The 16,384-nt window shown below is 39.0% G+C and overlaps 1 protein-coding gene across 5 annotated transcripts; it reads right to left on the reverse strand.

The window, feature by feature from the left end:
* Window positions 1-425: 425 nt before the first annotated feature.
* Window positions 426-10,581, reverse strand: LOC123624507 (zinc finger protein 181). Of its 5 annotated transcripts, none has more exons than XM_045532388.1 (5): window positions 10,194-10,581; window positions 9,364-9,433; window positions 3,987-4,107; window positions 3,659-3,742; window positions 426-2,681 (listed from the first exon to the last, which is right to left on the reverse strand). In XM_045532388.1, the coding sequence occupies exons 1-5, from the start codon at window positions 10,535-10,537 to the stop codon at window positions 1,198-1,200; spliced, it is 2,103 nt and encodes a 700-aa protein (XP_045388344.1). In that variant the 5' UTR covers window positions 10,538-10,581; the 3' UTR covers window positions 426-1,197. The 5 variants fall into 5 exon arrangements, with proteins under 5 accessions (XP_045388344.1, XP_045388343.1, XP_045388346.1 ...); XM_045532387.1 differs by having other exon boundaries at window positions 3,647-3,742; XM_045532390.1 differs by having other exon boundaries at window positions 10,080-10,269.
* Window positions 10,582-16,384: the final 5,803 nt, after the last annotated feature.

Consider the following 16,384-nt stretch of genomic DNA (forward strand, 5'->3'; position numbering starts at 1 on the left):
ATTACAATGGTTATCAAATGCTTTCTGGATAAACAGCATTAGTGTCACCTGAGAACACGTGAAAAATGCAAATTCTTGGCTTTACCTCAAACCAACTGAAACAGAAACTGGGGTTGGGGCTTAGCAGTGCGTGTCTTAACAAGCCCTCCTAGTGATTCTAACATGCCACTAAAGATGAGAACCACTGGATTATTATATCCCAGCATTGTGTAATATGCATGAGTGATGCTCAACAAATTTTCTTGAAATGCGTTTAATTAAGCCCACTGGAAACAGACTTTGAATTATCCTCACAAGAAAAATGGCACAGACACCGCACCAGGTTTGCTAGTCTCCCAATAAAGGCTATATGGTAAGGCTGATCTTAATTGTTCAAGAATTAGTGAAAAATTTTGCAAGAAAGTGTCACAGTGAAAGAGTTCATTATATACAAAATGATTTTATTTAGAGACCAAAAACTTATTAACACCACTTTACTTCTTTTGCAGCTTTAATTTTCAACATCATAACACTGACTAGATCCTCTGGATGACTAAATATCTTCACATGCCCATTAGCTAAAAATAGTTTCTATGTAGGACTCCAGTAAATTCACAAGCTACTGTTATAAGGAATACATATTTATTTATAATATTCTTATTTGCTCTTCTGCAATTATTTATACAAATAGCATCACTGCAAAGAAAGATTTACACATAATTCCTATATCCTTCAGGTTGTTCTACCATTAATCTTCTGATGTCTAGCAAAGTAAGAACTCTTAGTGAACACTCTGCTACATTTCTTACATCAGATTTCTTTCCAATTTGATATAGAATAAGGGATGCACTTGGAACTGAAGAACTTCCCACAATTTCTAAATTTTCTATACTCATACAGCTTCTCTCCTGTAGGAGTTTGTGAGAGATTCTTATTGCCTACGGTCTTTCTCATATTTGCTCCATGTACAGGGTTGTTTTTTTTTTTTTCCTAGTGTCACTATACTTATGTCAATTAAGGGATAATACTGGCAAAGGCTCTCCCACATTTATTCTCTTCATATGGTTTCTCCAGATTAAGAACTCTGATAGAAAGTTTGCATCAATGCTAAAGATCTTCCATATTTGCTACATTCCTAAGACTTTTCTACAGCATAAATTTTCTGATGTTGAATCAGGGAGGAACTATGGCTCCAGTTTATTATAAAAAAATACTGCTTCATATAGTTTCTCTCCTGTATGCTTTCTCACACGTATAGTGATTCATATGGACCAAAGGCTTTTCTACAGTTAGTGCGCTACTGGGTTTCTCTACATTATGTATTCTTTGATGGGCAGTAAGATTTGAGCCTTTGCTAAAAGCTTTCCCACATTCATTACATTTATATGGCTTTTCTCCAGTATGAATTCTCTGATGTACAGTAAGGTTTGAACTACAGCTGAATGTCTTCCCACATTTAATACATTCATAAGGTTTCTCTCCAGTATGAATTCTGTGATGTTGAAGCAGGGATGACCTATGACTGAAGGCTTTCCCACATATACTACATTCGTAAGGTTTCAATCTAATGTGATTTCTCAAATGCATATTCAGTGATTCAGGCTGGTTGAAGGATTTCCTGCATTTCTGACATTCAAAGGGTTTTTCTTCAGTATGAATACTCTGATGTTGAATAAGAAATGAGAGGCTACTAAAGACTTTCAGACATTTGTTACATTCATATTGTTTCTCGATAGTGTGAATTCTTTGATGTCGAGTAAGGTGTGAGCTACAGCAAAAAGCTTTCCCACATTCACTACATTCATAAGGTTTCTCCCCAGTATGAATTTTCTGATGGTGAATGAGAGATGACCTATGAATGAAAGCCTTCTCACATATACGACACTCATAGAGTTTTTCCTGAGTATGAATTCTTAGATGTTCAATGAGATGTGAAACACGACTAAAAGACTTTCCACAGTTCATACATTCATAGGGTTTCTCCCCAGTGTGAGTGCTTTGATGATTAGTCAGTGATGAAACATGGCTAAATGCCTTCCCACATTCAATACATTTGTAAGGTTTCTCTCCACTATGGCTTATCTGATGTCGAGTAAGGGATGAGCCATGGCTAAAAGTCTTCCCACATTCACGACATTTATATGGTTTCTCTCCTGTATGAATTCTCCAGTGGCGATTAAGGATTGATTGTTTGCCAAAGGCCTTCCCACATTCACTGCATGTATAGATTTTCTCACTATTGTAAGTCTGGTGAAGGGTGAGAGATTTGCTCTGGCTGAAGGCTGCCCCACTTTCATTAGAATTCAAAAGTTTCTTCCTGCCATTGATTTTATCATCCTTTATAACTGACTTTTTTGGTAAGTTCTTCTTCAATACATCATATTTACATGATTTCCCTTCAGCAGAAATTCTCTGTGGTTCAGAAACAGACTTTAAATGGAAGATGCTTCTAAATGTATTGTATTTGTAAATACTTTCTGCATTGGAGCTTTCTCTAAAGGTGAGGGTCACTGGTCTGAAATGTTCTACTTGACTTCCATGCTTCCCCTCCAACTTCTCTATGTATTCTGAATCCGTATTAAAATTTAAAAATTCACAACTTTGTTTTACAGTTTTTTCTATTATCATTGTTTGGGGTGAATCTTCATCATAAATGTCCCTCTTTGTTGATAATTCCTTGTTTTCCCATCTTGATTCCCAATCTGAAATATATCAAGACAGCATAGTACTGCTTTTTTTTTTTTTTTTTTTTTTTTTTACTTCTTGAAAAGAAACTTCTATGGTGGAAATAAAATTAGATAAGAAGTAAGGCCCCAGAAAGCACATGGCTCTGACAACCCATATATTCCAATGATTTTTGAACAATGTTCAAGCAGAGCACAGAGAATGAGACACACACAGAGACAGGAATAGAGCATCATAAGGGAAATGGGTAAAATGTAGGCAATCAGCATGTGAAGAAAATGAAGCTATCAGAAAGAAAATGTGGAAGGCATTCTGGATTCTAAGCCATCATTTTGTGCCTATAACTCATGTGAAAGATAACATTTTGTCTCACAGCCTTCTCCAACCTTCAGTTAATCTCAATTTGCTATCAGATCAATATGCTTAAAATGCAGAATTGATACTACTACATTAAACAGTTACAATAACAAAAAAAAAATCTAAATGCTCATTATGGCTCACAAAGATTTAGCTTTCTGCGTTTATGTACATCTATGTGAAATTTTATGATCATTCACTGGACATTAGAAAATAGTATTCCTATAATTATCCCTATATGTTCCTTATTTCCTGTAACTTATGCTAATAATATTAGATCTATTAAACTTAGCTTTAGAGGAAGTGATTTTCCATCTAATTGACAGCTTTTCTTAGCCTAAAACCATCAGTTTTTCCTTCAGTAGACTTAAGAAAAAATAATTTGCCTTATTTTATCTTGAATAAAGTAAAATTTAAATTATTATGATTCCAACTTTGATTAGATGACATAAGAAATACAAATAATAATTTGGGATGAAGGAATGATTGTTTTGAAATCTAAGCTAAATATCCCTTAAATTTGTTTATTTCTGGGATCTCTGAAGACAGTATCCCTAAAATGCCTCTATACTCACTACAAGCATCTTTAACAAAGACCTCCTTTGCCTGATGCACCATAACTCACCTGGAAACATACCTTTTGACAGTTTTTTCTCCACTGTCCAGGGCTCTTTTCCATCCTCCAATAAAGTGATCACATATGGCTTAGTTATGGAAAGACCTGCTTATGGGAAGAATATAGAACTTGTTTAAGCTGTGGTCCTCAAGGATGAGAGGCCATCACAAGAGGGACCAAAGTAAGGGTCAAAGGATGTTCACTGAAATGGAATGATACGCTTCAGGCAGGGCACAAAAGAGCTGCACATTTTCTTGGGAACAGGTTTAGAAATTCAGCCATTTACTTAGGAGGACCTCCAGCAATTCGGAGTGGCAAAAGAAAGGAGCAGAAGGGCAGATATCCTTACCTAGAGAGACCAGGTTCTCATAGTTCTGGACCATCACATCCTTGTATAAATCCCTCTGAGCAGAATCTAGCCATCTCCATTCTTCGTGAGAGAAGTCTATAGCCACATCGCTAAATGTCACCTGAAACAACAAATACATTTCAGCTCAATCCTAGCCTAGGCCTCTGTCATTGTACAAGGGGATAAAATTACTCTGGAAGAAAAATGGAACAAGATTGAGAAGTTGTGACAATGATCAGGAATCGGAGCTCAGGTAAGTAACAGCTGGATGATTATGTGCTTGGCATTATTATACAATACAGGCAACAGACAAATATTAATATAAGAGCTTTGCTTCAGGAGAGTTAATTTTGTCAAAAGGAATAGAATTATACAAATTTTTAAAAATCAGCCTTCAACACTTGACAGCATATAGTCAAGTATTTAGTTATATCTTTTATAGCTGTAAGTGCTGGGTAAATAATAAAAAATGAGGCTAAAATGGTTTTTTCTCAGATGGGATACTCAAGATGATCCACTAAGGTTCTAGGAAAAAAGAATGATCCAGTGGGTTCAGAAAAAAGACATCTTCACATTAAAGATAGATATACACTGCTATGGTTTGATTGTGTTCCCCAAAAAGCATGTGCTGGAAACTTAATCAGCATTGTAACAGCATTAAGAGGTGAGACTTTTAAGAAGTGATTAGGATGGGCAGGACATGGCCAATATATATAACCAGAACTTTTGTATCCCCATAATAAGCTTAAATAAAAAACAAAAAGTTGTCCTCTAAAAAAAAAAAAAAAAAAGAAGTGATTAGGGCCGGGTGCATTGGCTCACGCCTGTAATCCTAGCACTCTGGGAGGCCAAGGCAGGTGGATCGCTCAAGGTCAGGAGTTCGAGACCAGCCTGAGCAAGAGCGAGACCCCGTCTCTACTAAAAAAATAGAAAGAAATTATCTGGCCAACTAAAATATATATAGCAAAAAAAAATTAGCCGGGCATGGTGGCACATGCCTGTAGTCCCAGCTACCCGGGAGGCTGAGGCAGTAGGATTGCTGAAGCCCAGGAGTTTGAGGTTGCTGTGAGCTAGGCTGACGCCATGGCACTCACTCTAGCCTGGGCAACAAAGCGAGACTCTGTCTCAAAAAAAAAAAAAAAAAAGAAGTGATTAGGCCATGAGGGCTCTGCCCTCATAAATGGATTAATGCCATTATTATGGGAGGGGTTCCTTATAAAAGGACGAGTGAGTCAGCCCCTTTTTGTCTCTCTCTCCTCTCTTTGCCCTTGCACCATAGGGTGACACAGCAAGAAGGCCCTCACCAGATGCCTGCTCGTTGATGTTGGACTTCTCAGCCTCCAGAACCGTGAGAAATAAATTTCTATTTATAAATCACTCAGTCTGTGGTATTCTGTTATAGCTGCACAAATGAACTGAGGCATACACATAACTGATTCACAAACAAAAAAGAAAAATTTATGGTGTATGCTTAAATTTTGTATTGGTAATCGTTCTATAATTAAAATAATTTGAGACTTTTTCATTAATGGTTACATGCCATAGATACTCCTTAATAGGACCTTAAAGTAAAGTAAAAGAAAGGGCACATTTTAAGGAAAATATTCTACGGAAATGCTCACAGATGTGCTTAGAAATTTCTTAATAGTACTCATTCACAATATTATTTAAAATAGCAAAACTTTAGAAAAAGATTAAATGTTCAACAATAGCTTATTGGTTAGTCAAATTATAATATGTGCAAAATATATGCATTTAAAATGGCACTGTTGGCCGGGCGAGGTGGCTCACGCCTGTAATCCTAGCACTCTGGGAGGCCGAGGCAGGAGGATCGCTCAAGGTCAGGAGTTCGAGACCAGCCTGAGCAAGAGTGAGACCCCATCGCTACTAAACATAGAAAGAAACTAGCTGGACAACTAAAAATATATAGAAAGAATTAGCCGGGTATGGTAGCACATGCCCGTAGTCCCAGCTACTCAGGAGGCTAAGGCCTCAAGGATTGGTTGAGCCCAGGAGTCTGAGGTTGCTGTGAGCTAGGCTGATGCCATGGCACTCTAGCCTGGGCAACAGAGTGAGACTCTGTCTCAAAACAAACAAACAAAAATGACATTGTTACTCCCTTTCATTTGTGACTTTGCTTGGCTGTGGTAAATTTTTTGCTCCAAGAGTTGTTGATTCAATATTGTATTACTTCATTTGGATATTTTTCACCAGTGACACTGGTCTTTGGTTTTAAAGGGGAAATTTACCTTTGTCTGGTGTTAGCAAAATAATTTTAAAAATCAAATCTCCTGCCAATGCAGAAAATCCTCTCCACAAATATAGAAATGAAAGAAAACAGTTTTGTTATTGAGTAAGCATTAAGTCAGACTGTGATACACTTCACAGGCAATCCACTGAGAGAACAAGGACAGAAAGAAATCTCATCATTTATAAAGCCAGGCAGATATAACCCATTACATACATGTTTTCAAAACAAATAACTTGTCCTCAAAGAGAGGACTTGACAGCACAATTTGCTACACATAATTCATCCTAAATTCACCTATTAATTAGAGTGGCCACTGTATTAGTTAATTGCCTTTATCCCAAATAAAAATAACATTTCTCATATCTTCATGACAAGCAGGTCATTACAACTTAAAGCCAGGTGCCTAGGCTGAACTCCTACATACACAGGGAAATACGGGCACCATCTTCCTTGATGTTCGCATGTCAAACAAGATGGCTCCATGACCCTTAAGAGAGACTTTGCTGACTAGTAAAACTGGCAAGAGGCATATTTAGCTTTTAAAAAGATCTACATGAACCTCAAAGGGACAAGGTTTTACAATTACAGGTTTTTCTCAGGGAAATACTCTAAGTAAAGGGGGTTGGGGATTCTTTCCCTTTTGGCACCAGGGATAATTCTGTTTTTTAAACTTGTATTTATACTTATCCAAGCATTAGGGTTATGCTAGCCTGATCAAAGGAACTGAAAATTTTTCCATCTTTTCCTACTTTCCACAATGACTTTTAAAGATTAGCTTTTACAAATCTCACTTGATAAACCAAATAAAAAATTTAATGCTATAAAAATGCATAAAACACTATATTTTATGCTATAAATGCAAGGATATTTCTTATTTTGTTTTGAACACATATTAATGAATGTCACTGTATTAATGGCTTAAAGAGAAAAATCCACATAATCTCATCAATAGATACTCTTTTTATTTAAAGCAGGGTTTCTCAGCCTTCACACTATTGACATTTTGGCCTGGATAATTCGTTGCTGTTGGGCGCTGTCCTGTGCACTGTAGGATGCTGAGCAGCATCCTGGCCTCTACCCACTAGAAGCCAGGAACAACATCCCACCCTTACCCTGACTGTAACAACCAAAAATGCCTCCAGACATTACCAAATGTCCCAGTGGGTAGGGTCAAAGGTGACAAAATTGCCTCTGTTTGAGAACCACCACTGCAGAAAATTTGTACAGTTCCTTGAAAGATCCTTTTAGGCCTCTCCACCTATGTACAAGGTGTTTCTTCAGTTCCATACAACTTCACTCCCCCCTCTTCCTCTCTGGTGCTATGGGGCCCCCGAAACCCAGCTCCAGCCTTACTTCCCCAGGGATGCTTCTTTCTTCTCCTTCAATTGCCTGGGCAGCCTGTGGTGTTCACTCATCTTTGTCCCCAAAAGAACTTAGGATATCTGTCCTAGCACTTATTTTAATTTCTTATGCTTTCTTACTTTTCTGCCCGTCCTGAACTGCTCAATACAGTAGCCACTAGCTAATTTGGCTAGATAAATTTAAACTAATTAAAATGTAAAAATAATATAATTAAATAAAATTGAAAATTCAGTTCCTCAGTTGTTCTAGCCACAGGTCAAGTACTCACTAGTCACGAGGGGCTGGTGGCTACCGTACTGGCCACATAGAACATTTCCACCAAAGTAGAAAGTTCTCTTAGACAATACTACACTAAATCATGAAGTCCTGCATGTCAGTGTACACCCAAATCCATGTATAGTTTTTCCTAACAGGTACCTCTTAAGTGTTTGGTAGATAAATCAATGAATGATTTTGGCATTAGTTCATTTTAGCTTTTACTTTTTAAAAAAAAAAGTTTTTTTGATTCTAATTATCTAATTTTCCCAAGAACACAGACTCTGCCCAACGTGCACATCTGCTCCTCATGTCCTCTCCTGTGCAGGCTTCACTTTGTAGCCCATGATTCTGCTCCATCGTATTTTCATCATTCATTTTATTCACTCAGCAGTTATTTACCAGGCATCTGTTTTGTGCCAGGTACCACTCTGGGTACTGAAGATTTAACAGTCAACAAAAAAAGAAAATATACTCCTCCCACCAGGAGGAGGCAGACAATGAGCACATGCAAACACTAAACAGAGTACATCAGCTAGTGAGTACCAAGTGCTATGGAGAACAAAGCCTGATGGAAGAGTGGAAGTAACAGGCAAGGGAAGGTGACAGTACTTTTAAATAGGTGTTCAGGGAAGATCTGGGGAGAAAGTAACCATGGAGCAAAGATGTGAAGGAAGTAAGAATGCAGGCTCCTGCATACCTAGGGGAAGAATATTCCAAGCAGATGGTACAGCAACTTCCAGGGCCTGGAAGCAGTGGTTGGAGCTCAGAAGGACAAGGAGGCAGAGAAGGAAGGTGGGATTAGAGAGGTAATAGCCTAATTGTACAAAGCTTTCTAGGGCATTGCAGAACTCTGATTTCTATTCTGAGTTAGGGCCACTGAAAATTTTTAAGTTGAAGAATGACAGGAATTTATATAACAGGATCACTGTGACAGCTCTATTGAGAGCAGACTGAAGAGCGTCAGGGACAGACGCAGGGAAGCCAGCTAGCAGACTACTGCAATGATCCAGGTGGCCTGGAGTGGGGTGGCAGTGGTGGTGGCAGTGATAGGGTAACTAATGGTCCGGTTCTGTATATATCTTACATCTGTTAATAACTAGGATATCGGAATATGAGTTTTAAGTGAAAAGGAAGAATCAAGGACAACTCCAAACATCTCCTGGCTTGAGCAACTGGAAGGATTGAGACCACATGACACAGCTTTTACAACCATAAAGCAAATAACCTAAAATTCCAAACTTGCATTTTGGGCTGTAATAAAAAAATTTTGGCTGAAGACTCTAGAAAGCCTTCTAGCAGAAAACTACAGAAAAGAGGAGCACTGAGTGAGAAGGACAGTACTTTGGGGCTTTCCTGTGGGCTCCATCCTTTCCTATGATGAAAGGAACCATAGATCCAGTCCGATTTAGGATTTTGTTGGGTGGGAAGACGCAGGAGAAGCAAAGCAAACTCAAAGAGTCCTTATAAGAAAGTGTTTCAGGAAGATCTGGGGACAAAGCGACTTACCTGAGACATCACTTTGCAATTTCCAATAGTCAACACAGTCCTCTTGCCAGGCTCTTGTTTTACAGGTGTCCTGAGAAGGCATAGTAAGGACAGGAAAAAGCAGCCATGAAAAATCAGGCTTATCTTGCAGCTCTGTGACACACCATAATGGAAAAGCACACTAGTAATCTGGGTTCCAGCCTTTCCCTTTCAACCAACAGGGTGTTTCTTGGCACGGAGCAACTAACCATTTACCAGGTGCCACCCACGAGGAAAACCAACTCTTCTGTACATGAAAGACAGACTCACAAAATAACAGCAATAATTTTAAATATCAGCTCGTTCACTCTTCGCCACTGTGCGTGGTGGGCATTCACGTTATCCCAGATTACTTTTTTAAATGATGACAAAACTGGAATTCGGAGACACTGAAACCATTTGTTCGGTGTTACACAACTGGAAAGGGTCAGTTTCGCGGCTAGATGACAGAAACCATCGTAGACGGCGTTTGCTCTGAGCGAGTACGACGCCCACTCGCCCGTTTTGCTTTCACAGCAGCTCTAAAAGGGGGGCGCCGTCCTTGCTCCCCCTTTATAGAGCAGGACGCGGAGGCCCAGAGGAGCTCTGGCCGCGGACACACCGAGCCCTGGGCCCGGGACCAGCAAGGTTCCGGCGGCCCGAGCCCCGCCGGCCGCCCCTGGGGACCCACACCCGGCGGCGACGGCACCTCCGCGTACCTGACGCGCTGGGCGGCCGGTGAGCGGGCGGTGGCTGCAGCCCTCCCGGACCTACACTGCCCAGAGTCCTAGATCTCAGGAGCCTGCCCAGGCCGAGACTACGGTGGGACGAACCGGGAACGACGCCCGCGCCGCAGCGACATTTCCCAGACTCCTCCGCCTCCGGGACCAAAGTTAACGGGCACCGCGAACCGTGCCCTCAGGAAGCCCGCACTTCCCAGGGGTCTCTGCGGCCGCGTGGGCTCGGCGCCCGGCGAGAAAAACCGGCCCCGGGTTTCTAAAACCTTATAGCAGTTGCAGCCGGGCGGGTGTCGAAGGCGCACGGTAGTCTTCTGGTGACCTGTACTTCCCAGGACCAAGGGCAGCCCGCTATTTGCACTGTGAGGACAATGGCGCCCGGGCCACAAAACTACACTTCCCAGAAAGCTGTGCGGCCGCAACAAGGTCTTCCGGGTCATTCGTGAGCTCGCAGATTCGCGCTCCTCCCCGGACGTGGGCAGCCCTGCTGGTACCGGGCCCTGCGAGAGCTGGCCTGTGCAGGGGAAGGTCTCCTCTCATCCAAAACCTGTCTCCACGCTGTGCCCTGTGGCACAACTACAGTACGCCAACCAGGGACACTTCCTGGAAACTCATGCGGACATGTCGTATCTGTGACACTAATGACGGCCGTTTTGATGTGCGTTACACCCCCTCGAAGGATTTGAAAATACTGAACTCGAGAGGGAGCGCTTTGAGAAATGACCCTCAATCCTGTCAATCTACTAGGTGTGAAATTGTGACTGTGGCTTAAATTTGCATTTTTAAGCTTATTAATGAGATTGAGAATCTTTTCATATGTCTGTTGGCCTTAGTATTTCTTTGAGAATTGCACATCTTTTGGTCAATGTTCTTTTGGGTTAATGTTCCTTTTAATATTAAAATACAAGTGACATACAAAAATATTGAGATTTCAAGGAGAGAGTGCAGAGACTAGGATATTGTAGGATATTAGGAATTGCTCCTCCCCCCCAAGAATCCTGGGCTCACTACTGAATTCAGTAACAAATAAATTTTCTGCAATTTTGCATAATGTTTCTGGGTATGAAAGTCTTAAATTTTTTTCTGCTTGGGATTTGTTAAACAACTTGAATCTGTGAAGTGTTATCTTCCTGTGCTCAGCAAACTCTTTTTCCTTCGTGTTATATATGCCTCTTCCCTAATCGTTCTCTCCCTTGTGAACTCCAGTTAGCTGTAAGGCAAGTCTTGCCACTCTCTATCCTCCAGATGTCTTAAATCATCTGTAATTTCCATCTTTCAATCTGTGTTGCATTCTGGATAATTATTCTGATCTCCCATTCATAATTCCCTCTCCAGGGGATTTTTTTTTTAATTTCAATTTATCAAAGATTTTTTAACATGGTAGGCATACTTGCTTCATAATATGTATCTGATAATACCAACAACTGAAGATTCTATGGATCCCTTTGTAAATTTATTTTTAAATTCTTCACTCAGTTTGCTCTGCTTCCTTTTTTATTGGTTATCTTTGTCACTCTGGCCTTGAAAAGAGATTTTATTGAGCTTCCTCAGGTCTTCACTTGAATGCATCAAAGTTACCTCAAACACAATATGCCTATTAAAGAACTCATGATTCTCCTACCTTTTCATACACCCTAGTTTTAGGGAAAAACTCTGCCATTCAAGAGGCTGAGAAGGTCAGAAATAACTCAGGCAACCTCTCAACATGTCTGTCTCCATCATACTCAATATCCAGCCATTCTCAAGTCCAGCCCTGCGTATATCACACAATTCTGAATCCATCACCTCCAAAACGTTCAGCAGCTGCATCACCAATGCATTAGTCAAAACCATTCTGTCTTGCCACTATGATCCCAATAGACTCCTAACTAGTTCCCACACATCTCCTCTGCACTAGTTCTCACAGCCATTCCAAGGTGTTCCACAACCTCACCATTCTCCTAGTACCTGATGTTTCACCAGATCACACCTTCATATTTATATAACAAGCAAAAAAGTTTCCATAAATCTTTAACTGAAAAAATTCAAAATGCAATAATAATTAACGTATACTGTAATACAAGTCTATCAATGTGATGCAGGGAATTTTCGGAAGTTAACATTTTATTTAAATGGAAATAAAATGTACTGTTTCTTACATGAAAATAAGCTATAAATATTCACTTGCTAGTGCTTGTCAGTATTGAGATTTTACCTATGTCGTATTTTAAAATGTCTTTACACAGATGGCACTGACAATAATGCTGACATTATTCCATGAGGATATGATTTAAATAGGGTATATTAATCACTTGACTGGCCTTTATAGGAGTCCATTAGATTTTTATTTTGATATTTGCCTTTTAATAGATCATTATATTATAGATTAATCACTTCCAATTGAAGGTTAAGTGGAAATTTCCTAATTGCAGTTAAATAGGTTTTACAATATGGAAATTTCCTTTGTAGTGAGGTCCAAAAATATCTGTTTGAATTGTTGTTTTGGTTTGGAAAGATATCTGATGCAAATTTGTGTGGGAATTTAGATCTCACTTCTTGTTTTAACTTTTGTCAACATAGAAAATGTATTTTAAAAGCTTGCCCCTATGATTCACACAAGGTTAGTTTTTGTCTAAAAGACTTTTTGACACAGTATGTTTTTGCATATGTGTGCTGTTCTGCCTGGTTGTTTTAGGTTTGAATTCATTAGCAAACATCAAGTTTGAATCAAAAACCAGTTTCCAAAAGCTTTGGAAGAACTAACAGCAAAAGTTCCTAGAGGGGCCTTTTATGTTTCTCCAGCTATATGACCAGAACCAGCTGTCTAACCATTTATACCAGGTGAAAGCAGTTTTAGTCTGTTCAGACTGCTATAACAAAATACCATAAACTGGGTAGTTTATAAAAACAGAAATTTATTTCTCACAGTTCTGGAAGCTAGAAAATCCAAGATCAAGATGCCAGCAAATTCAATGTCTGGTGAGGGCGGCCTTCTGGTTCCTAGATGGCACCCTCTATCTGTGTTCTCACATGGTGGAAGGGGCAAGGCAGTTCTCTGCCCCTTTCACCATGTAAAGGCACTCACCCCTGTCATGAGCCCTCATGAACTCCAAAAGGCCCCACACCTCCTAAAACTATCAAATTGGTGATGAGGCTTCAACATATGAATTTTGTACGGAAATAAATATTCAGACCATAGCAAAAGCCATGAGTAAACACATCAGCCCTGCGGCTACCAGGGGAGTTTCAGATTTTAAAGAGCCCATAAATCCCACTGACTTACCTTGACCAAGGGTTAAAGCCAGATACCCAGTAATCTCCTAGAGCTATTCTAGGCCACTTGAAAGTTAACTCTATCTTACACTATATGACAGCAAAATGTAAAAAAAAATTGTAGATGGTGCTAAATTTAGAGATTAAATGCCTATATCAAAAAAGAAACGTCTCAATCAATGACAAATGCAACCTTAGAAACTAGAAAAAGGACAACTGAAACCCAAAACAAGAATGCAATAATAAAGATCAAAGAGAAATTAATGAAATGGAAAACAGAATAACAATAGTGAATAACCAATGAAACCGATGACTGATTTTTGGAGAAGATCAATAAAACAGATCCATCTCTAACCAGATTTACAAGAAAAAATGAGAGAAAACAAAAATTACCAGAGTTAGGTACAGATGAGGTGACACCACTAGATTCTACAGATTTAAAAGGATAACAATTATATGAATTATTTTATGCCAATAAATTTCATAATTGCCAGTTTGAAAGCAAAGAGATAAAACTGAATTTACTTATGGACAACATGAATGCTAATGGAGAAAATCCCATGGAATCTACAAACAAAACAAAAAACTAGAATAAATGAATTTATAAAGTTTACAGAGTAGAAAATGAATGTTTTTACAAAAATTGTAGTTCTATGTACCAGTAAAGATCAATTTGAAATTGAAATTTTAAAAGAATACTTTATACAAGAGCATATAACATATATAGGTGGAGATAATTGAGATGTGCAAGATATATACACTGAAAATTAAAAGGTTACTGAGGAAAATTAAAAGGTTACTGAGGAAAATTAAAGAAGATCTGAATAAAGGGAGAGATTTGCCACATTTATGAATTGGAACACTTGATATGGTTAACATGTCAATTCTCTTCAAATTCATATATTTTTTCCAATGGAATTCCAATCAAAATCCCACAATGCTTTTATTAGAGAATGCCAAGTGAATTCTAAAAATCATAAAGAAATGCAAAGAACTCAGAATAGCCAAAAAAATTCTGAAAAAGAACAAAGTTAAAGGACTACATTACCTGATTTCAAGACATATTATAAAATCATGTTAAGACATAATTTTAAGATATCAGGCCGGGCGCGGTGGCTCATGCCTGTAATCCTAGCCCTCTGGGAGGCCAAGGCGGGTGGATCAGTCGAGGTCAGGAGTTCGAGACCAGCCTGAGTGAGACCCCGTCTCTACTAAAAATAGAAAGAAATTATCTGGTCAACTAAAACTATATATAGCAAAAAATTAGCTGGGCATGGTGGCGCATGCCTATAGTCCCAGCTACTCGGGAGGCTGAGGCAGTAGGATCGCTTAAGCCCAGGAGTTTGAGGTTGCTGTGAGCTAGGCTGATGCCACAGCACTCACTCTAGCCCGGGCAACAGAGTGAGACTCTGTCTCAAAAAAAAAAAAAAAAAAAAAAGATATCAGAAAAAAATATAGATTAAGAAAGTCCAGGAATAGACCAACACATATAAGATCAAGTGATTTTTCAGAAAGGTGCAGCGGCAATTCAGTAAAGATAGTGCTTTCAACCAGTGCTGTTGGAGCAACTGGACATCTATAGTAAAAGAAAAAACAAAACAAACAAACCCCAAAGCTCTGACCCCAAATCTCACACAGTGTACAAAATAGAAGAACTCAAAATGGATTATAAACCTAAAAGTATTAAACCTCCATTAAGTAACACAAGAGAGAATGTTTTTTGTCTTGGCAAATACTTCTTAAATACACCCCAGAAACATGTAAAAATAATACATTCAAATTAATCAACAGTAAAAATTTTTGCTGTAGGAAAAATTCTATTAAGAGGATTGGAAAAAACAAGCCACAGGCTAGAAGACCATACTGGCAAATCACAGTTCTAATGTAGGACTTTATTAAAAACCCTCAAAATTCAACAATAAAGAAGAAATTTTTTAATGGGCAAAAGATTTGAACAGACATTTAACCAAAAAAGATAGAGCGATGGCATTAGTACAACTAAAAATTCTAAACATTAGTCATTAGGGAGATACAAAATAAAATCACAGAGAAAACCACTACATACCTAATGAGAATGATAAAAATTTAAAAAACTAACCATACCAAGTGTTGGTGAGGATATGGAATAACTTAAATTCTCATAACACTGCTGGAGGGAATATAAAATGGTATAACCACTTTGGAATACAGTTTGTCAATTTGTAAAAAGATAAACATCTATTTATCCTTTGACTTTGTATACTTATGCTTTTTATTTTCTGTATTTTTTGATGACATCTTAAAAAGCTTGCTGGCCTAGGAGAGACTTCCCCTCCCAGAGCTAGCCCTTTCAGAGTTAGCAAAGGGTTTGACCAGGATCACATGTCTCATATACAAACCAACCAGTCCTGAGTCTATAGCCCCAACTACCTTTTTATATCTAACTCTCACATACCAAGTCAGTATTTTCCCTGCCCTAAGGCATCCCAGGATCAGGTACCAGGTAACTAGAGACGAACCCTATAGCCTATAGCCTGCCAGGATTATTCAAACTAGGCAATCATAAAGTGTTTGCTCTTCCCTGCCTTCCCTTTCCCAAGGAAACTCCAATAAGGACTGTGGCCTATGCCTTTCCCTTGCTCCTTTCTGGCTCCTGACCAACACCAGTGCTCTCCATGTGGCTCTGTGCAGCACGGTATGCCCCGTCTCTTGGGAAATGGAAGTAATAAATCCTTCTTTGTACGGCACTGGCCTGTGTCATCACTCAGTTACTGCCATAAGTTATAGTAAAATCCCCCACGTAGAACTGAGACACTGGGTCTTTCACTCCTAGGTATAAACCCAAGAGAAAGACTAGTATTAATATATGAATTTTCATAGCAGCTTTATTTGTAATAGCCCCAAACTGGAAACAATCCAATTGTCCTTTAATAGATGATAGAAAAACAAACGGTGGAATGTCCATACAAGAGAACACTAATCTGTAATAAAACAATGAAGTACTCATACATGCAATGTGGAGGAATATCAAAATAATTATGCTGCATGAAACAAAA

Source organism: Lemur catta, chromosome 19 (assembly GCF_020740605.2).
Source record: "Lemur catta isolate mLemCat1 chromosome 19, mLemCat1.pri, whole genome shotgun sequence".
Classification (NCBI taxonomy): Eukaryota; Metazoa; Chordata; class Mammalia; order Primates; family Lemuridae; genus Lemur; species Lemur catta.

Excerpts from the sequence above, each read along its gene's own strand:
- LOC123624507 (XM_045532387.1), bottom strand. The coding sequence starts at position 10,537 with ATGACCCGGAAGACCTTGTTGCGGCCGCACAGCTTTCTGGGAAGTGTA. Across the intron at positions 9,434-10,193 it reads CGGCGCGGGCGTCGTTCCCG|GACACCTGTAAAACAAGAGC; the intron begins GTTCGTCCCACC and ends ATGCCTTCTCAG. Across the intron at positions 2,682-3,646 it reads GTCAAAAGGTATGTTTCCAG|ATTGGGAATCAAGATGGGAA; the intron begins GTGAGTTATGGT and ends GATATATTTCAG.